General features: G+C 38.1%; 1 protein-coding gene across 1 annotated transcript in view; it reads left to right on the top strand.

Moving 5' to 3' along the window:
* Nucleotides 1-21,966, top strand: part of LOC142850308 (aldehyde dehydrogenase, cytosolic 1-like) — a 32,187-nt gene that overhangs the window by 2,050 nt on the left and 8,171 nt on the right. The window contains exons 2-11 of the mRNA XM_075973666.1: nt 2,301-2,405; nt 3,721-3,861; nt 5,709-5,838; nt 7,704-7,765; nt 9,367-9,495; nt 10,654-10,767; nt 16,007-16,109; nt 17,162-17,346; nt 19,924-20,088; nt 21,522-21,679. Of these exons, the coding sequence (XP_075829781.1) occupies nt 3,787-3,861; nt 5,709-5,838; nt 7,704-7,765; nt 9,367-9,495; nt 10,654-10,767; nt 16,007-16,109; nt 17,162-17,346; nt 19,924-20,088; nt 21,522-21,679 (1,121 nt within the window). The 5' untranslated portion in view covers nt 2,301-2,405; nt 3,721-3,786. The remainder of the gene's footprint in view (nt 1-2,300; nt 2,406-3,720; nt 3,862-5,708; nt 5,839-7,703; nt 7,766-9,366; nt 9,496-10,653; nt 10,768-16,006; nt 16,110-17,161; nt 17,347-19,923; nt 20,089-21,521; nt 21,680-21,966) is intronic.

Here is a 21,966-nt window from a genome sequence, read left to right as displayed (position 1 = left end):
AAATCTCATTGCGGAACTTTCTCTATCCCTCTGCATGTTCCTTTACTGCATCCCCTGGAGAATTATATTTGATTTTCACTCTAAAGAGGGGTTGAAATAATGACTGTTAAATAAGTTCCTAGTTGCAAACCAGAAAGGCAAGGGTGAGAAATATTTGTCAATTTGCTTTGTCTGACCAGTGTCTCAATTTTTGTATTATATATCTCACTGTTTTAGTTTTTTTTCTTTATTATTGTAAGAGGTATATGGTATTGATGTCAGGGAAATTCAGGGTTATTTTTGGGGTTCTCAGATTCATTGATGGAATAATTTATGAATAGAATCAAATGGAATTTGGAGGACTATTATTGGAGCTTAGAAGGAAAACCCTAGCGTAAACCAGATGTGAAACCTCAGCAGCTGCTCAGAGTAGGAGACTGGAGGGGGAAGGGAGCATTCTCATCATTCAGACATTGACTGAAGTGAAGCACAGGGCCAACAAAGAGACACATCGTGGGCAGGGAAGTTCTGGGGGAAGGAATAAGGAAGTTCAAACTGTTGGGAGAAAAGATCAAACTGTTAAGAAAATCATTCTCAGAAGAGATATAGAAAGAGGAAAAGGGAAATTTATTTAATCTTTTCTAAATAATTCAGAAGAGCGATCAGATTTATCATCCTACAGTGCTTTGGTCCAAACTTATGCATTAGGACTGGGTTTTCTAGGAAGAAAAAGTACAGTATTTCATTAAAGGACTCATTATTCTCCTTATCTCTTTGTTTTGGGTTAAGGGGATCCCAGCTTCCTAGGAGTGGTCTACTGTCCAAAGTGATTGAACCAGTCCAACTCTAATGTTAAGTCTCCACCCAGGTCTGAGATTCTATTCTCGACCAGGAGATTTTTTTTTTCCTACTCTAACAATGTTTAGTGCATAAGGAAAGGAACGAAAAAGCAGATTAATAACAAAAAGTGATAGAAAAACAGGTGTAGTCAGAAAATCAGATAATCTTAACTTTCAGAATGTTTTTTTTTTGTTTTGTTTTGTTTTCTGCACACAAAACAAGCCATCGCTGAATCATTGCCTCTCCTATCCAGGTCTCATCTCGTAGTTCAGTTCCTCTTTGACGGGAGTAGGTAAAACAGAGTTCAGTGTTTAAGAATTATTTTTTCTTTTCAAAAGAAAATACAGACCATTTGTATTGGAAGTCTTTATAACTTTATAAATCCAAATGCACCCATCAACTTTCTGTCTGTAACGCTTTAGGAGCAGTGAGAAAACGCTCCATGTGCCCTCCATTCCTGCTACAGAGCTTCAGCACCAGGAGCTCATTTGAACATGACAGGGCCACTGGTCAGTTGCCTCCATCTGCCTCTGCCTTCTTACCATTGATAAAGGATGAGGAGAAGCCCCATTTCCTCAGGGGGTATAACAGCCAGAGCATTTGATTGGTAAAGAAGCACTTGAGGCAAGAACTGGTTCATAGCTATATTAGCCCTGGTGTATTTTTTTCTGAATAGTTTTTAACTTCTAGAATAGGTTTGCCTGACTTTTCCCAGATCTGTTTCCCACCGTACCATTTTCCTCTCATTTTCTCCTAATTTTCAGTCAGTCTGTCTTGCACAGTCATGTCTTGTCTGACAGAGACATGATCAGAGAGAAGTTCCGAGTGTTCTCCAAGGATCTCAGGAGTGAAGGATTTTGTTTCCTGGGATTGGGCTCTTATTTCTCCTTTCTTATTTCACACACCTTAACCACTTTCCAGTTCCAAGGCAGCCAAGGTTCTCTGTCCTCCTGCTCCTTCATGTATATGAAACTCACAAGGAAAAACACATATGGGTAAATAAAAAATGCACAATCTTTAACGAATTTAAGTTAGCAAGGGACAGTACTTTCCAAGCTCACAAACGTGTCAGTAGCTAGTAATATTTTTGTGCACAAGGATAAGCCACAAGGCTTCTGTTAGCTTTCACACAATAGCCCTATTACAAGGCTAAGATTTTATTTTATACAGAAGAAAAAATGGAGTCAAATGCACATAAAAACAATTTCTTAATAAAACTCAAGTTCAGAACACGTCAAGGGATCTACGGGTGCCTCTCCTAGTTACTATGTCCCTAGTAACACACACCTAAATTCCCAGTTGTCTAACCTCTAGTTTTTTTTCCTTTTTTGGTGTTAAATGACACACATCTAAGCATTTCTTAGATAGAAAAAGCCCCATAATATTTGGGCAACACTAAATGCCTCAACTCTAGTTTATCAAACCCTTCACCGAAGTGAATATTTAAATGCTTTTTGTCTCCCTTTGCTGCATCTCCTCAGATCTTCATCAACAATGAATGGCATGACTCAGTGAGTGGAAAGAAATTTCCTGTTATTAACCCAGCAACTGAGGAGGTCATCTGTCATGTGGAAGAAGGGGACAAGGTGAGTTTTCCAACATCTGCAGGTCTAGTTCACACCAGAAGTCTTTGTTTCTCACTGTTCTAAGCTCTAAGCCCACTGAAAGTTCAGTGAAAGACATGAAAACGTGGCTACTCAGGCAGTTGGGTAAATGTTCTGTTGTCCTTGGCATAAGAAATTGCCTTGTATACATCTGGTAGAGAATAAACAGCTATAATACACAAGAACTTAAAAAAGTAAAATATCAAGAGACCAAGAAACAAAAAATTAAAAAAAAAACCAACAGGCTATAGATCTGTTGTTAGCATTTCTAATGTTACCTGGGAATCTAGAACAGGGAGGCGGGGTTCAAAATGTTGATGTTCTGAGGCTCCTGTAGCATAAAGAAGTATTAATTTTTAAATGCTTGTCTCTTTTCTTAAGGGTTAACATTAGCATTTAGTATGGGGCATGGAGTTTTGATAGTATTTAGTAATAATAACATATTTTAGGTGCCTGTCTGTAGTTTTTTCAAAAAAATTTAATACCTCTTTGGCTCCTGGCTCTTTGGTTCTTTGTGGGGCCCATCACCCAGTTCCCAAATAAATATACAGAGACTTATTCTTTCTGGTCTTAACTCAATTTGTTTCTAGCCAGTTTTCCTTAACTTAAATTATTGCTGCTCTGTTTTTGCCTCTGAGCTTTTATCTTTATCCTATGGGCCTTCCTTAACTTCTTACTCCTTGGCTTGCTGTGTAGCTGGATGGCTGGCCCCTTGCATCCTCCTCTGCTCCTTTTCTCATTCCTTGACCTTTCCCCTGAGATTTCTCCTCCTTTTTATTGTCTCTGCCTGCAAGTCCTGCCTATCCTTTCTCCTTCCCTGCTATGCACCATTCAGCTCTTTGTTAGACCAATCAGGTGTTTTAGACAGGCAAAGTAACAGCTTCACAGAGTTAAACAAATGCAACGTAGAAGAATGCAGTAAATCTTTGTATCATTAAACAAATGTTCTCCAGCACAAACAATTGTAACACTACATCTAACTCAGCGAATAATGCCTTCTCCTTGAGAATAAAATGACACTAAAAAAGAAGACTAAGAGTCTGTACATATAAGGTAACAAAAAGTCATATTATCGATGCTTTAACATTGAGGCCTTGAACATTTAGCTTCTATGGAACATTTTGCTCTGATACTGATGTTAGTTCCATCAGGAAAACAACTCTCTACCTGGGTTCAGTAGAAACTTTTTCAATCAGGCTGAAGAGTTTGTTCAGAGGCCATGCATTGCCGTCTTAGCCATCCATCAATTTTTAAGATCCAGGCAAGGGAGTTGTACTGAATGTTCTGTGACTTCCAGGCAGATGTGGACAAAGCCGTGAAGGCTGCACGGCAGGCTTTTCAGATTGGCTCCACATGGCGCACCATGGATGCTTCAGAGAGGGGGCGGCTGCTGGACAAGCTGGCTGACTTAATGGAAAGAGACCGTCTACTGCTGGCTGTGAGTACTAACTTACACCAAAGGGAGACAGTGGGGAAGCTCCTGGGAGCATTCATAGTTCCAACTGGATGGTCAGTTTGATTGAGAGCCAGACTGACAAACTTGCTCCTGCCTTTTTTCTAGAACTTCTCAGAGCCCAGAACCCAGCTTTGCTATACTCATGAAATCTTTTTATGCACTCAGGACCTATTTTTTTTTTTTTACTTTCAATAGTTACGTAAGTCAGTACAAAATAAGGGTGGAGGGTATAGTTCCTAATCTTTTCAGCTTTGAATTTTAGTAAAGTCAAATGAAAACAAACTGTTACACAGCTTACAATTCAGAGTAAATATTATTAGTGTTAGAATCTTAGGAAGCAATAAGATTCAAGCCTTAATTTTATTAAAATATTAGCAATTCATCAATTATTAAAAATCACTTATTCTTTTAGGATTCTGCATTGTTCAAAACATGCCAAAATATATTTCAAAGCTCTGTAGTAGAGGAAATATTCTATTGAAAATAATTGGCATTTCCCAAAGCTTATTTCTTTTCATTTGTCTTAATTGCAGAGTGAAAAGTCGTAACTTCCTCTGTCAGCTTGAGAACAATAGGGATAGAAGAATAAATATGAAGTAACATTTGCGTTAATTTAAGATAGTGGACAATATCAAACCTGTGCATCTTGCCAGGTGACACCCAATGGGTTGTATGATATCAAAACATCCTTTAAAGTCTGCATAAAAGGGAGAGGAGAAGATACTGCTAAGATAAGAAAATGTGGAACTTCATAATCTTTTATTTTTCCTTTTATTAAAATAGATTCTTTCCTCATACAATATATTCTGATTTTATTTCCCCTCCCTCTTTTGCTCCCCAATATGTGGATCCACTGCTTGCAGTCTCTCATTAGAAAAGGACAGGCTTCTAAGAGATAACAACCAAACATGAAAAAAAATATCATTAAGTAATGAAAAAACCATCATATTGAAGTTGAACACAGAAGACAAACAGAAGGAAAGGAGCCCCAAGAGCAGGCATGAAGAATCAGAGACTCACTTGTTCTCACAGTCAGGGGATCCCATAAAATGAGAAGCTCAAAGCTTTACTATATCTTCAGAGGACTTTGTGCAGATCCATACAGGCCCCATGCTTTCTCTTCAGTCTCTGTGAGATCATGTGTACCTTTTTTAGAGGTTTTAGCTGTTTTAGAGGGCCTTGTCCTCCTGGTGTGCTCCATCTAACTCTGGCTCTTATACTTTTCCTGCCTTCCCTTCCATGGTGGTCATTGAGCTCTGAGAGGAGGAATTAATGAAATACTTATGACAATATTTCCCAAACAAGGGCTTAATAGTTAAATTCTCTGCTATGGAGGTACTGCAATTGTGTGAACACACAGGTATGGATATCACAATTGTATGAGCAGACCTTTTTATACATGAGAGGAATAGGATGGTGATAGTGACATTGTACATAGATGCAGAGCTTGAATTGTTGTTACAATCAGATGACAAGTGCAAACTTGTTGGAACTCTGATAGGATGTGGAGACTAAGAATCATTTTCACAGCTATGTACTTATGTAACTGGCTTTTAGACATGCTTAGCCAGAGGTACTTAGAATCGACCAGAAAGATTAGTGGGATCAGGCAATCAGAATATCACTACCTCGCTCATCAAGATCTTGTTACGTGACCACAAGCAAGTCATTTAATTCTTTCTTAAGTTGTTTTCAAAGGAATATCTGATTCAAAAATCCTTATATTTCTAAAATTCTAGTACATAATTACTGAAATCATTGACTATATATCCTTGATGTAATTTCTATTGTTGGATGTTTAGACTTTGATATTACTAGCTATTTTTCAGACAATGGAATCAATGAATGCTGGGAAAGTATTTCCTCATGCATACACAATGGATTTAGAAGTCAGCATAAAAATATTAAAGTACTGCGCAGGCTGGGCTGACAAGATCCACGGCCAAACAATACCAAGTGGTAAGTACATTTGGGAAACTACCTGCATGATGGCAGAAGTGAGGCCATTCATGCAGAACTGAATACCTCCAAATTCTCCCTGAAAAATGTGCCCATCAACTAGGTAAATAATTACTTTACATTTCACGTGGACCCAAAAGCTTTCTGGTGGCTGGATGCTCTGTTAAGAGTAAACATTGTGGATAGTATAGACAGAATTCAAGTAAGAACATTGTCATAGACTCATCTACTAATTTGAGTGAGACGCCTTAGGGTCCCAAGTTTTTAAAATGGTCACAGAAATTATTTATTGAGTGCCATTACCATAATGACATTTGTATTTTTTCTTTAATATTATTACCTAAGACTTTGCATGTCTGGAATGAGTAAGCTGTGCTGATTTGTGCCCAGTATACATAGTCCAAAAATACTTCAACAACCCTATATATACTAATGTGTTCCAAAAGCATCAAATCAAGATGAGACTATAATTACCAGCAGGATTAAGAATCTTTGCACAGAAGTGTGGTGTATTGCTTAGTGGGGTATGCAAGCAGCAGAACAGACACAAGGCAAATATTTCATGTGAGAAAAGAATCAGTTTGGAAGGGTTGGAGGCAGTTTCACATCTCTATCTACAATGACCTCAGGAACCCAAATAATCCACTTCATGTTCTGATGTGCACTTCCACTCAACCTGGAAGATACAGTATAAGATATATTAGCTTCTTATATCCTTATAAGATATAAGAATAGAATGAGACAGCATGGGTACTATGAAACAGGCTATTTTGTAGCTCTTATTCCTCTCTTGGGAAACATAGAGGAAGCTGTTCAGAATACCTGTAGATCTGGACAGGGAAAGTGGTTGTGTGCTAGCATTAGGTTCCTGTGGAAGCCAGAACAAAACATACAACAGCAAAACTCCAAATGGGACTGCATCATAGTGAGTATTTGCTGTGATAAAACACTATGAACAAAAGCAACTTGTGAACAAATGATCTCTTTCACTTGTATTTCCACACTATATTCAGGGCAGAAATCTAGAGGCAGTAACTGAAGCAGATGCCATGGACAAATACAATGTACTATAGGGTTACTTTGCATGGCTTGCCCAGCCTGATTTCTTATGCAATCCAGGATTATCTGCCAAGGTTTGGCACTACTCACAGTGGGCTCGGCCATCACGGGTCCAACAATAATTGAGTATATGTTGCATTCACTTGCCTACAGAACTATCTCATGGGAGCATTTTCGCACCCAAGTTTTCCTCTTCCAAGATATATTTAGGTTTGTGTTGATAGGGAGGCAGAAGAGTAAGTGAAATTAAGATAGAAAAGAACCACGTCATTTCAAATATTTCATTCATCGAATAAGAGATTGCATTTATCTTTGGTAGGAAAAAGGGAACCCCAAAACTGTAACAATTCCAAGAGAAAGACTTTTTGCTCCTTGGGAAAGTTTTACTATTTTAAATCTTGTACCTGTTTAAAAGTTGGAGCTCCTAGGACATTTGACTACTGGGAACTTTTGTGTGTGGTTCTACATTTATCTAGAGGGGACCTCACCTCCCAGTTCCTTTCTGCACCACACCACTCTGTGTATGAGAGTGATGTAGATGGCAGCCATTTTGGAATACAAGGAATGGAGTTAACAGCCTATGGATCTTCCCCGATCCTGTCACTTATTTTCCTGTACCTGGGTCTTTAGAATGAAATTGCTGTTTGAGAGCTTCATTGCTTATGTGATTAACCTTGTAGATAGGATGTTTTGTTTCCCTTTTGCTACTCACTGTGAACCTCCTCTCCGACCAACAGCACATCACCCTGCCCCGAGTGGATCCCGCATTTGCCTTTATTGGATGGTGTGTTTGCTCTGTTTTTCAGATGGAGATATTTTCACTTATACAAGACGTGAGCCTATTGGGGTGTGTGGCCAAATCATCCCTGTAAGTCTTACTTCATGAATCTGACAGGGGAAGAAAACTGTAATTCCATTTCATCTGAAGCCCATTCCCACACAAGTGAAGCTTATGTGATGATTATGTGTAAAGTAAATTCAATAAGCCTGACTACTTGAAGCACTCATTCCTATAACTTAACTTCTCCGATATGAGCTGTCTTATCCAGAAACCCCTCAATATAATGCTTTAACCTTTGAGGATGCTTCAATATTGACAAATAAGCCTTAAGAATTTACTGCATTTTTTTTGTCTGGAAATTGTGCTTTGCTCCGGTTTCATGAGCTGTGCTTTGTAACTATAAGACAAAGCTTCATCACAGCTCATCCATGTTTGAACATTTCTATGGAACTCAGCTCCCAGCACTTCTGTCTCTTGAGACTTTCCACTGTGGGTAGTAACTGAAGCAAGATATTTTAAATCCTTGAAAATGTTTTTTTTTTTAATTTTAGTTGAAGGAATAATCTCTATAACAATTGGGAAAGTATGTGGCCTATATTTAACTTTAGATAGCACATTTGGGTAGTCAATATTCTTCTTCCAAAAAAATCATGTTCTGGATTTTCTTGAAAGTTAACACAGGACACTGACTACATACAGCTGACATAGTTTAAATGGCTAAATTAAAATACTGAGAAGTATCCCAAAGGCTTTGGAATGACAGTCACTCTCTTTTAGTAAGACTGAACATACCAATGTATTCATGAAACTGTTCAGTACTTCAAAGGCTTTTAAAGCACTCAAACATGTCTACATCACTCTACCAGCTAGGACTATTGAAAAAGTTTAAACTTAAATCTTCCCCCTTTTGTCCTGTTTTCTTTCCTGGGGATCGAACACTGGGCTTCACACATGATGCAGAGATATGTGCTATGCCATAACCCTGAATTTCTTGATTAATCCTTAAGACATCCATCTAAAGTAGAGTGGACTGTTTTCAGGACTCCCGGGTGGCAAATTCCTTAAATAGAGAAGAAATTGTCACATGTTTTATTTCTTCTGCTGGCCAGCAGGTTTGCTGGGATGATCTGAACTCAAACACTCACCATCGAGATGGGAATTTGACACCTCTTTGCCTTTAACAATGTTTTCCCCCTGGACTGAACCTAGCTCACTGGTGTGGAGAACACATTCAATATTCTTACATCCTTGGGATCACTCCCTAGCACACATACACACAAAATCTCCTGGATGTGGATTTTTCGGGAATTATTATATTGGATAAAATAGCATAAGTGCCTCTCAGGAAGAAAGAGGGAGATGATTTCACACTCTTAAAACAAAAGTAAATGACAACATGCTTAACTATATGTGAAGCCATGAAGTAGCATTTTCTTGTAAAATCACAGTTCAGAATAATAAGACTTGATTGCATTTGGTAGCTCTTTCCTGTTCCCTTCTGCTACATAGTTCGTTTTGAGCTTTTTTTTTTTTTATCATTTTGTAGTTTTTTTCAAACTTAGGTACAATAAACTATAATTATACACAACTTCTACAATATTAGTCAACTGATATCAGCGTGGCAAGTATTAATAACAAATGTAGTTTCAAGTGATACAAAGAGTTCATTGTTCAATTTTGCCTTCTAGTGGAATGGTCCCTTGTTCGTTTTCACTGGAAAGTTAGCCCCTGCCCTTGCCTGTGGGAACACAGTGATTGTCAAACCCGCAGAGCAAACCCCTCTCACTGCTCTTCATATGGCATCTTTAGTAAAAGAGGTAAGTCTCCAGAGTCTAAATGTGCAGGCAAATTCTGGGTCACCCATTCACTTACAACCTCAGTCTCATCACTATGAGCTTCACTGATCACACGCTGATCCTGTCCAGTTGTGCAGATGAAAGCAGAAGAACTACAGGCTCCAACTTTTGTCAATCAGCAAAAATGTGTGTCTATCTAAATAATGACAGAGGCTCATAGCCAGTCACCTTGTAACTGGTCACTTACATTGTTCAAATCTCATGAATGTAAGTTAATTAGGAAATGTAGCATTTTTTTTCAAATGGTGAAATACTGAGTTTATCTAGCTTATAACTTGCCTGGTTGCTTCTGTAAACTTCTTTGAAGTTATTTTAGTTTTAATATCTTTAAATGTTGGAGGCTTCTCTGCCAATATGCCTGCTGTTTCAATATGTTTCTAGTTTTGATGGTGGTGACTGTAAAATCTGTCTTTCTGTGTAGGTAATTTAACATACACTCTGATATTCTATCTATTGAAGTTTCTTTTATAAAATTTGATGCAGTCAATCATTGGAGTGATCAGTTGTTGCAATTTTGTTGTCAACGTGACAAACCTAGGAAGGGGGTACCTCATCTGTGAAATTGTCTTCCTCAGATTGGCCTGTGGCCATGTCTGTGGGGTTTATCCTTGATTACTGATTGATGTAGTAAGGCCCAGCTCACTGTGGACAGTGCTGTCCCTAGGCAGGTTGGCCTAACTGCATAAGAGAGGTTGCTGAGCCAGCCAGAGAAAATAAGGTAGGGCATATAGTTTCTCCGTGGTCTGTGCTTTAGTTCTTGGCTCCAGGTTCTTGTATTTCCTCAATAATAGACATAACCTATAAACCAGATAAATTCCTTCCTTCCCAAGATTGTTTTGGTCAATATTTTGTCATAGCAAATGTTGAAGCAATTAATAAGCCAATGTGGACAGATTTGTCCATAGAACATAGTGTCCTAAGGGATTACCACCTTTAGAAATAATTTCATATAGATAAGAAATTAAAGACAGTAATGAATAAAGGACAGATACACTTGGGTGCATTTTCTTGAGAGAATAATCCCCACGGTGAGCATAAAGAAATAGCTCCAATTTCCCCACTCAGGTCTTTTATGAATTAAGTTCTTGGTTTATTAACTGCTTGCTTCTTATCTTGCAGGCAGAATTTCCTCCTGGTGTGGTGAATGTTGTCCCTGGTTATGGACCAACTGCAGGAGCAGCCATCTCCTCACACATGGACATCGACAAAGTGTCCTTCACAGGATCAACAGAGGTAGAGCCATTTTCAGAATATCTCCTCTTTCACAAGCAGAAGCTCATTTTCTGTAGCTGTCTTGCAGCCAACACTTTCTTTAGAAAAGTTGCTGTGATGATTTGCTCTTTATTCTAGACTCCAGATATGTTTATCAAGGACAAGTGGATGAATTTTGAATAGTAAGAAAATGCTGTTATGATTCTAAAATATTGCAGTAAATGATTTGTAGTGTAATCACTACTGTCTCTTAGGAGAAATATTGTGTTTGAGGCAGTCAGATGATTAGCTAACTGTATGGTAGGAAATAAAAGTTAGGCCACAGTGATTTGTTTGAGTTAATTTAATTACTGCCTCTAGATTAAGAAAAGTAAACGGTAGATTCTCAACTCTAGCTCCTGTGTGGAACTCTCTACCCAGCACAACCTGAGAGGGTGATGCATTCCAATTTCTTCCATGTTCCTGCCTGGAGAGTCTTGGTTTTCTGTGTGCCTTGCTATGCCCTGAGTAGATAAAAGTTGAAGAATGGGAACTAGCCACAACCATAACAAGACTAAGTAAGGGGAGAGGGGGCAATGGAGGAAGAGATGTAAAATAGAATTCTGGGGGTCAAGGGAGTTTCCATTACAAACAAAAGAATATATAGATATTGAGCTGTTTCTAGCAAAGCCATGCTGGTGTCACCCTGCCAAGTGAGAATGCTGTTAACTATAGATAGAAAAGATACTGCATGATGCATTGGCATAGGTGGGAAAGGTGAGCTTGAATAGACCTTGCCAGAGTCCAGCCTCAGCATGAGTTCAGGTCCTGAGGCAGAAAAGGGGTGTCAGTGCAAAGAAAACTTCTGACCACAAAGTGGATTCCACTCAAGTGACCTCAAATAGTCATGCCAATTTTTATTTATACTTAAACAAAGTTTTTTTCTTACCAGGGGTACATAAAGAGGTTATTTATTGGCTTCTAGTTTGGCTTTAGGAAATACATCACAATTCAAGGAATGCATTGTGATCATTATGAAAGTCCCCTATGTTCCCTTTTATGCTTCCTCAAATATACATTTCTATTCCCTATACAGCCTTCTTCTAGACATAGAGTTCAGCATTTTTGCAGGCTTACCTAAATATTGAGTCAGACACATCCCACTCTAGCAGTTCTTATGCCTGATGGCAGCTAACTGTGGTTACAAAGTTCAAAAGTATAGACCTGGGTACAATGCTTTAAGGACAACCATATTCAAACTCAGACAATTCTCCTTTTATCTTTTTTTTTAAAAAAATATTTATTTTTTATTGAAAATTTCCACCTCCTTCCCTCCTTCCACTTCCCTCCCCTCCCCCCTTCCTCTCCAGTCCAAGGAGCAGTCAGGGTTCCCTACCCTATAGGAAGTCCAAGGTCCTCCCTGTTTCCTCCAGGAAGGTGAGCATCCAAACAGACTAGGCTCCCACAAAGCCGGTCCATGCAGTAGAATCAAACCTCAGTGCCATTGTCCTTGGCTTCTCCGTCAGCCTCCACCATCAGCCACATTCACAGAGTCTGGTTTGATCACATGTTCCATCAGTTCCAGTCCAACTGGACTTGGTGATCTCCCATTAGATCAGTCCCACTGTCTCAGTGGGTGGACACACCCGTCAAGGTCCTGACTTCCTTGCTCATGTTCTTCCTCCTTCTGCTCTTCATATGGACCTTGGGAGCCACAGTCCAGTGCTCCAATGTGGCAGACAATTCTTTCAGGCATGCAAGATATGCTTTTATACAGTTCCCTTTTCTACAAGTGGTTTCCATGTCTCAATCTCTGTATAAAAGGCAGGCTTCCATAAAGCACTCTTTGCTCATCTCATTATACCATGCTTCTTCCACCAATATAAGCTCCGGTGTATGGTAAAGATGAATCTGCCCATCACATAGTTTGAATGGTAGCTTTTACTCTCAGAGCATCCCAGATCCTACCAATGATTCTATACTTGGTGTCCAGGAACGTACTCTCAACAGTGGCACTATGTGTGCTCCTGAGGTTTTTCCCCTATTCTGTGTCTGCATGCCCTGCTCTCCTTTACAAAACTTTGAGCCATTGCTAATGTTCCAAGTGTTGTTTCCTCAAATGTATCTGCCTGTCTCTATTCGGTTAGAAAAGTTCTCAGGATCAGGAGTTGTAGTTAGTAATCAGATAAGAGATTTGAGAAGCATTTGCCCCTTAAGGGAGTTTTAGGGGAAAATATCCTAGAAAGAACAGAATTTTCGGGGGGAAATTTCAGCTATTGCATGTGTGACTGGAAAACTAAAACTAAAAACCATCTAGAGAACCACCAATATAACAAGAGAGAAAAGAGCACGCAAGCCTCATGAATTTTGCAAATTCCAGGCTGTCCCATGGACTCCTGGTCCTTGCCAAGTAAGTGAGAGTTCATTTCCATAGGTGTTTTGCCCTGAGGCAACCTCCTGGACAGATAGCTATATGCTGCTCTGAGACTAGGCTGCATGGCTCCCAACAACACCTTACTGCCAATACAAGGAACTGGTAGAATGAAGAAGGCGATTGGAAACTTACAAAGTTCTATTCAAGGATCAAGAGAAGGAAACTTATGTGAACATGGAACTTGTTCCAGGTTTTGAGAGACCTCATTCTATGTAGTGATTGAGAATAAGTCAATTTCCTTATAATTGCAGTTAGTTACATAGCTAAACTGCACAGAGAATTGAAATAAGACTTTGAATTTTGATTTTCTTCATCTTTCAAATGTGTGTATATTTGTTTGTTATTGAAAGTAAAGTAGTGTATCATGTAAATCTCTGATTGAGATAGGTTAAATCAACCACACAGTCATAATTTCCTTTGGAAAAAATATGCGAGAGTACCCAAGACATACTGATAGTTTTAGCGATGGTGATGCCAGTAGGTAGTAGGATTATAGCAAAGTTAGATTGAAGAGGCAAGCAGAAGGAAGCCTAGAATTCCACATCCTCTGTACTAGAGATGCAATGAGCACATCTGAGCCCAGATCCTAAGGTCACTTCTCCAGTTTGCCTCTGTCAGAGCCTGATGTTCCTTCAACCTGGGAGCAGTTTTATTGTGCGATTCTCTTCACTAATCCTCAACTTGGTGCCATTTTGCTATTCCTGTAATGCTATCCCTATGTCCATTTACCTTCTAAAAGGGAAACAGTGAAATTAGGGGACTAAGGAATTTCTGGCTTTAAATAAGAGGGGTGTGCCTCAGAAAAACAGAAGAATCCTTTCCCTTTTGAGATTCTTTATTTGAGAAGCACAGGTACTGTAGTTCCTACTTTATTAAGTTCTTTCCACACGGTAAAAGTGAGAGCTGGTAGAAGATATTTAGCACCTTGCTGAGCACTCAGGAAAATGTCTGTGAAGCATCCTCAGCTTCTGCTTCCTCCTCCCATTCACTTTGTCACAATAATTTAGGACATGTGTCAATGCACCCTCTCATCTCCTGATTAGTCCTTTACATTTTCCCAGGCTTTGGCATGAATATGCCATAATCTCCTCTACCCTGACTCCCATTGATTCTGTATTGCCAGGATGCTAGCATCTTTAGGTCTGAGGGAATCATGAACAAAAAGCCTTCTCATCTGTGTTCTTTTAATCTACGATGTAGTCATGGGCATGAATGCTCTTGCCTCATAGCTAGTCTCTCACACTTGCCTGGTTTGTCTTGAAAACTCTTATTCTGTGTTAGCCACAAAAAGATGTAATACTGCTTATGAATTAATACTGAATAATGACATATTAGCAACATGATTTTAGACACCAGAGTGAACAAAAATAGCATTAGTCCTACTCAAACTCATTGTGCTTGTTTCTTTAAAGATACTGGCAATTGTGTAAGAGGCAGAGACAGTGTCTCTCACGGTGACAACAACAAGAGCCATTCCAATGAAACTTTTATTACATTCATTTAAAATATATCTTCAGCCACAAAGTAACACACAGTCATTCTGTAGAAGTGGCAGACACTGGCTACATTTGCCCTACATGGCAATGCAACTATATGATGAACACATTTTTCCACCACAGCCTTAAGGGTTCTGTTTTGTCTTTATTGAAGATCTCTTTAGGAGATTGGTAACACTTTACTACTTGTTCTGTGAACAAAAGTGAAATTATAGGCTAAAAACAATTTTCTTTTTTCTGTGAAAATTCAAATCCACTTCTTATTAGCTGTCTGGATATACACACCTAGAATTAAACAATTACCTTATTTTTCTGGTGAAATAGAAAGCCAGTCAATAAAAATACCAAAATGCAATGGTTGCCTCAAAGAGAGAAAATAGACCATCTTAGCTTTTTGTGCTCTAAATATATATAATGAAGAATCAATAATAATCAAAACAGGATGCAAAAGTCAAAACAAAAATAATCATAGATAATACACTTTATAGGACAAAATCCACAGGCAAAATAAAATAAAATAAAACAAAAGCAATATATTTTTCTTTAAAGAAGCAACTAGAATTAAAGAAAAACTGAGAATGGTGGGGTTCCCGCTAAGTGTGGTAGGAACAAAGAGCTTAGAGCCAGTTTCCTTTTTGTGAAAAGCAACATGTTTTTGATAAGGGAAAGAGTGGTTGGGGAGATAGAGAAAGGGAGGGAGAGAGAGAGAAAGAGAGAGAGGAAGAAGAAGAGGATGAGGGGGAGGGGGAGGAGGAAGCGAGGGTAATAATGAGTGGGAATACTGTGATAAATAAGTGGAAAATTAGGTAGTTACTGGGTATTTATGAGATTTACACAGATAGACATGACATCGTTTGAGGCTGACTCAGAAACATCTTTATGAGCATTGTGAGACTAGGAGAAAAGAATCATCTTTTCTTCTCATTAGAACAAGACTCAAAGAGGATCTATGCCAAGGGCTGATCCCAAGTAAAGGACCAACCTGGAGGCAGTTCAGGCTGGGAGGGTATTAAAAAAAAAAGAAGGAAGAGGGTTGAGATCTAGATGATGGACAGAATACTATTTCGACTGGACAGAATTCTCTGAATGTCACTAAAATGATGAGAAGTTAATACATGAGGTGCTTGGGGGGTATTTCTGATCAAATCTAGAGAGGATGTTCTGACAAAAATGAAAATAGTCTTTTATCTGTTCACACATGAAGTCAGCTCTCACATCTGCCCATGAATATTTTCATCACATCCAAATAAAATTAAATGGTTGTGTAAATGTCTTACAAACGAAAAGTATTAAAACATCCTATCCACACGAAAACAAACTAAGTCTCCTCCTCTGAAATGCTTGATTTCAGGTTGGCAAATTAATCAAAGAAGCTGCAGGGAAAAGCAATCTGAAGAGGGTCACGCTAGAGCTGGGGGGAAAGAGTCCTTGCATTGTGTTTGCAGATGCTGACTGTGAGTACAAGTCCCTTGCTAGTGTCTTACCTTCTTCCTCCTGATGTCTGATGATATAAAGTCATCTGGAGTAAAAATAAATTCAAAGTAAAAAGGAATTGACAAGAGTCTGTGATGATTCTGCAAAGCTTTTGACTGTTCCTATAGCACACAGCTGATAAACACAGAGAAGATTTTGTCCTGGGTTGGGATAGATTGCTAATCCCAGTGTCAATCTGAGGTAGTATAAATGGGCTGCATCTAGAATATATGATGTGTTTGATAATTCCATACCTGTAATTGTATCAAGGTCACAAGATACTTGAGACATTTGGAACCAAAATTATCCTCTTCTGGTTGCCAACAAGTTCCTATTTTTCCTCTGCTTTCACTCTGGACCATCATCTCTAGAGGGCCAGGAAAAAATTGAACCTGTGAAGTCATTTCTTTCTCTCTTTCCATTTAATATTAAATTAAAGATATTCTAATGTAAAACTCTAGACATATTGGACCATCTAAACTACATTTTAGTTTGCTTGTGTGATTACAGCTTTAGCTAAATTTTAGAAGCATTTTTCCTGGAGTAAGGGTGGGAGGGTTGTTATGATGTAGTGAGTATTAGTTGTTTGAATGTCACTTTCAGAAAGACAACATTTTATTGAAAAAAGTGTTCAGTAATGTTTGAAGTTACTAAAGACAATAGATAATTCAGTTTTCTTCTATTAGTTAATTAAAAACTGACACCTAAAAGAAATATAATTGACTAAAGAATTATAAAATGGAAGTAGTTGTAAAATTATTTGCAATGATATTTTATCTTCTAATTAAATATATGCTCTTCAGAAGTCATAACAGGCACCATCTTGTAGGAGTTCCCTTGTTATTATTTCCATCATAAATAAAGGATCAAGAGGTCTATTGTTTCGTGGCTTCCATGCAGTGTAATATGTTAAATCTATATCTCATTAGATGATTAATCATTTTTCCTATCACCATATTGCATCTGAAAAATGTGTGTCTGTGCGTATCCTTTAGAAAACGTTCTTTCTTTCCTGTGAATGTTTCCTTTGCAGTGGACAGTGCTGTTGAGTTTGCACACCAAGGAGTGTTCTGCCACCAGGGTCAGATTTGTGTAGCAGCATCCAGGCTTTTTGTTGAGGAGTCAATTTATGACGAGTTTGTGAAAAGGAGTGTTGAGCGGGCTAAAAAATACATTCTTGGAAATCCTCTGAATGCAGGAATAAATCAAGGTCCTCAGGTGAGTAAACATTAGAAAGGCAAGTGTTTTAGATGTAAAACTAATCTTTTTAGGTCTAATTTTGGTTAAGTGAGAGTAACTTCTTTTTATGATCATTGGTAGCTGATATTATTTTGATCTGGTGATTTAATGAAACTATTTTCAAACAACAAAGATCAATCTGTTTTGTCTTGGCTATTTTTTTTTACTTTCTATCTAGAAACATTCTAGGAGCCATAGCTGGATTTAAGCATAGAAAGAAGGGCTTATGAGACAGATTAACACAGAAAACATGTGTCACACAACCCCAAAGACCAGAGTTCTGATTCTAACACCCATATGAAAGCTGAGTAGTTAGACTGGAGCTTTGAGTTCAGTTAGAGAGCTTCTCTCAGTAGGAAAAAATGAAAACCATTGAGGAAGGCATTCAGTATCAACCTTTGGCATTGGCAAACATGTACATACATGTTTATGCACCTATATACACTTATTCCACATGCAGGTGCACACACACGTACATGCATTTGCTCCTACCTATATATACATGCATGTAAACACACACCCCTGCACACTGCACTCATATAACACACAAAAAGGGAGGAAAATTTTAAAATGGTATATTATTTCTTGAATTCTTTAATTGATAAATTCTTAATTCCCACATACCATTTTTTAGTCTGGAAATGTATACATATCTGCAAATTTTACCTCATAATCCTCATCTCAGTTGCCATTTTATAAGCAGTAGAGCACTACCTAGCCCTCTCAGGGTCCTCAGTTTATTTGATGTAACAATAACATACATGTTTTTGAAGTTCCTGGTTTCTGGACCAGAAAAGCTTCTTCTATTTATCAAAATCCAAGCATTCTATGGGGTCTCTGAGTTTCTCCTTTGTAGTTACATCAACTGTAAATATGAATGTCTTTGTCTCTCCCACCCCAATGTAAACTTTTGCTCTTGGACAACTATTGCTCATTGATGATTGTTTAAGCTCATGGACCTTCTGAGCTCACCCCTTTTTGTGGATATCACAATAGGGACCACTGACCTTATCTGGAGACAGATTAAATTGAAAGGGATCTACTCAAACTAGTGAGCAGATGAAAGGATGCTACTGAGCAGCCCACAGGGAACAGGAAAACCTCACAACAAAGAGTTTACTCTCCCCAAGTGCCTCACCATTGAGTTGTAACCAAACTTCATTCTTGAATTATTTAATAAATAAAACTTTAATTCAATTAAAAAAACTTAGAGTCTGTTACTACCATTTGTACCCTAAGAAAGGAGCCTGGCAAAGTCAAAAAACCCAAAGAGGACAGGGTCACTGCTTTCTCTGGACATAATTGGCTTGCAAAATGTCTTATAATTTTCTACTTAGCACACGTATACAAATAGAAAAGCTTTAGTACAAAAATAATACGGAAAGTGAAACCTCAAATACATACATAAGGTAACTGTCAAGTGAAGGAATTATGGTGTTGCTCAATATCATTGTTATTGTTCACAGATTATGTAGCAGTGTTATGATTTTCATCACATTGGTAATTTTTCAGATTTCTATTTGTGTTTCTCATAGACCTGAAAAATATATAGTTCTGAGTGGTTTTGTTGTTACTGTTCCTCATTCTAAGTATCCTATTGGTCTGTATACATAGCATGACATGTTTATCATTAGATATATGAATAAAAACATAGGAGATGGCAAGAGTAGAGGAACGGAAGACAGATATATGCTATTCTGGTAACACAGTGGTGCACGCTTAGAGGATATAAAGAAAAGAGAAGCCATGGGTATCTGTAATATATAATACTGAATGGGGAACTATATTTCCCTTGACCCGGAAAGAAGTCAATAGCCTCAAAAACTAAGTTTTAATATTCAATAACGTACAAGGGGGAATACGTTAAAACAGACTTAAAACATTAACTCATAGAAGTTGAAAACACAACAATCCCATCTTCTAGGTTATTAGCACAGGCCTTTGTGCGTTCATAGCTGCTTGTGACAAGTAGTGCTGTGCAAGTAGAGTAGACAGGCGTGCTGGGAATTTGGCCAGCGTTAGGCCAAATTCCAAGCATCTCAATGCTTCTCTCTGTCTCTCTTTATCTTTCTCTATCTGTAACAAGAAAGAGCTTATGGAAGAGTCATTGAGAAGGCACTTGCCTGGCAGTTCATCCATTGCTGGTTTAGTCATCAATTCTTTTAAAACCGAGTTTGGGAATTAATACTGTATCACAACCAAATACGTATGGGGAAGGCAAAAGCCATATATATTTGTATAGGAGAATTAACTTCTACAATTTTGGAGATTCTTCATTTTTATGATTACCAAGTTAATGTACCTGAGTTTTTAAGCAGTTAAAATAGGTCTGTTACTTATTTTATAATACATATTAGAGTTTATATAAGGATATTTTATTTATAAAACTTACCCTCCTAATTCATGAGAAAAAAAAGCATGGTGAAGAATAAGATGAGTATCTGTACCCTGTTCTGAAACACTGGATTTCATATGAATATCCTGACACTTTGAAGTCTTCATTTGCAATATGTTGTCTTTATTGTCACTCTTTTTCTCGTGATTTCTTTCAATTAGATCGACAAGGAGCAACTTGATAAAATACTTGATCTCATTGAGAGTGGCAAGAAAGAAGGAGCCAAACTGGAGTGTGGTGGTGGACGCTGGGGGAACAAAGGCTTCTTTGTTCAGCCCACAGTGTTCTCCAATGTTACCGATGAGATGCGCATTGCCAAAGAGGAGGTAATGGTCCTACTGTTTCTATATCTGGGCTTGTCATGTTCTTCTGTGCAAAACCTGTATGTTCCTTTAAAATCCTCAGCCCCTTGAGTAGCTTTCCCCTGAAATGCTTGATGATAAAGTCTAAAGAAATTTGTGATCACTAATTAGTGAGGAATGCAATGGGCTACAAATAGTTAATATCAAACCCAGAACAAAGTCCACAGCAGCTTTTAATTTACAGTCTTAAAGGAATGGGAAATGACCATGTCCTTTGTAAAAATAGGAATAAATATGGACATAATGTGTTACATTTGCCAGGCATGGAACAGCACTGCATTATCTATATTATCCATATAAAAAAGGTCAACCAAGAGAGACAGAGTGAACTGGTTATGAAAGGGAAGTGAGGATGAGTCCTGGGGAGCACAATCTAGGTAGTATCAATAAAGATGGTTCTCAGATATTCAACATATAATTAACAGGAACTATTTTGTGATTATAATGGTAGCTAATATACTTCACAAGTATGAGGGCTTTTAATAATATGCAGAGATATGAGCACTTGCTTTGAACAATGAAAGTGTCATGTACTACACTAAAATAGGAAGATACAGTGACTCAAAAACACTCACTCATAATTTCAACATTCAATGCATCTATACACATGCCCCTGATATCTGAGGATCTGAGAGGTTATTTTCTTTACTTCCATAAAGTAAACAAATAAAGAGAAAGGGGGACTATCCAGCTTTGTGGGGAGATGAAATAAAGAGAAGACATAAAAATCAAATGTATGTCTATCATCCAACACACTTAGGACATCTGCATCAATTCAGTACTCAACTGCATTTGCATCTCTGCATTCATTGGTCAATTCTTCTTCGATCAGATTTATTGCTCTTATGAATTTTGGTTAATATTCCTACAAAGAACAAAAAGGAGAAAATAATCTTCATTCAAGGAAACACTTATTGTGCTCCTATGGTGTGCTCACTGGAATATCTCTTTGGCTGCTTCACAAAGGCAGCCTGGAGCCCTTACAATGTCAGCTAAGTTACTACAACTCTGAGCAAACCCCCTGTCTTCCTGCTCCACCTGCTTCCCATTGACAGTATTAGCTTTGCTATGCTTCCCAGACAAATGTGTTCAATCATTGTCATGCTTTTCTTCCATAGTAAATAAACAGCACTTTGTATGAAACCTTCTTATATTCTCATGTCACCAAATACTGCCATGATGACTTGTGTCTGCTCCATTAAAAAAAAAATCACACACGATCAGAATATGTTTCTGGGTTCACATGAATGGCTATCTGTTTTTATCCTTACACAGGATAAAAGAGAGAGGCAACACCTTACTCTACAGAGAATGGCTTCTAAGAAAGCATAGGAAGGGTATTTAAAGCATATGCAGTGTGTATAGCATTAACCTGTGTTTGTGTCACTCTTGTGTAGATATTTGGACCTGTGCAACAAATCATGAAGTTTAAATCTATAGATGATGTGATCAAGAGAGCGAACAACACTCCCTATGGCCTGGCAGCTGGAGTCTTCACAAAAGACCTGGATAAGGCCCTCACTGTGTCTTCTGCTCTGCAGGCCGGGCTAGTGTGGTAAGTGCATCTGAAGTAAGCTGTGCCCTTCCTGTATCAGCCACATGTGCAGGCTGAGTTGCCCTCCTCTTGAACTTTCCTGGAAATTATCTGACCTGCTAGAAAGATAATTTCTGTACATAAAAAATAAAAACAAATTATTGTCTTTCACTTTGCAAGTTACTTATGTAGAATATTGACCATTTTATAGCTGTTTGATTTGTATAATATATGTATTATTAGATAATGCCAGGGTACTTGGTACTCTGCCATATAAACAGGAAGATGAAAATAAAATTCTATTATAA

The sequence above is a fragment of the Microtus pennsylvanicus genome, chromosome 5 (genome assembly GCF_037038515.1).
Source record: "Microtus pennsylvanicus isolate mMicPen1 chromosome 5, mMicPen1.hap1, whole genome shotgun sequence".
NCBI classification, from domain to species: domain Eukaryota; kingdom Metazoa; phylum Chordata; class Mammalia; order Rodentia; family Cricetidae; genus Microtus; species Microtus pennsylvanicus.
The sequence above is the reverse complement of the archived record's forward strand: the minus strand, read 5'-3'. Positions and strand labels throughout refer to the sequence as shown.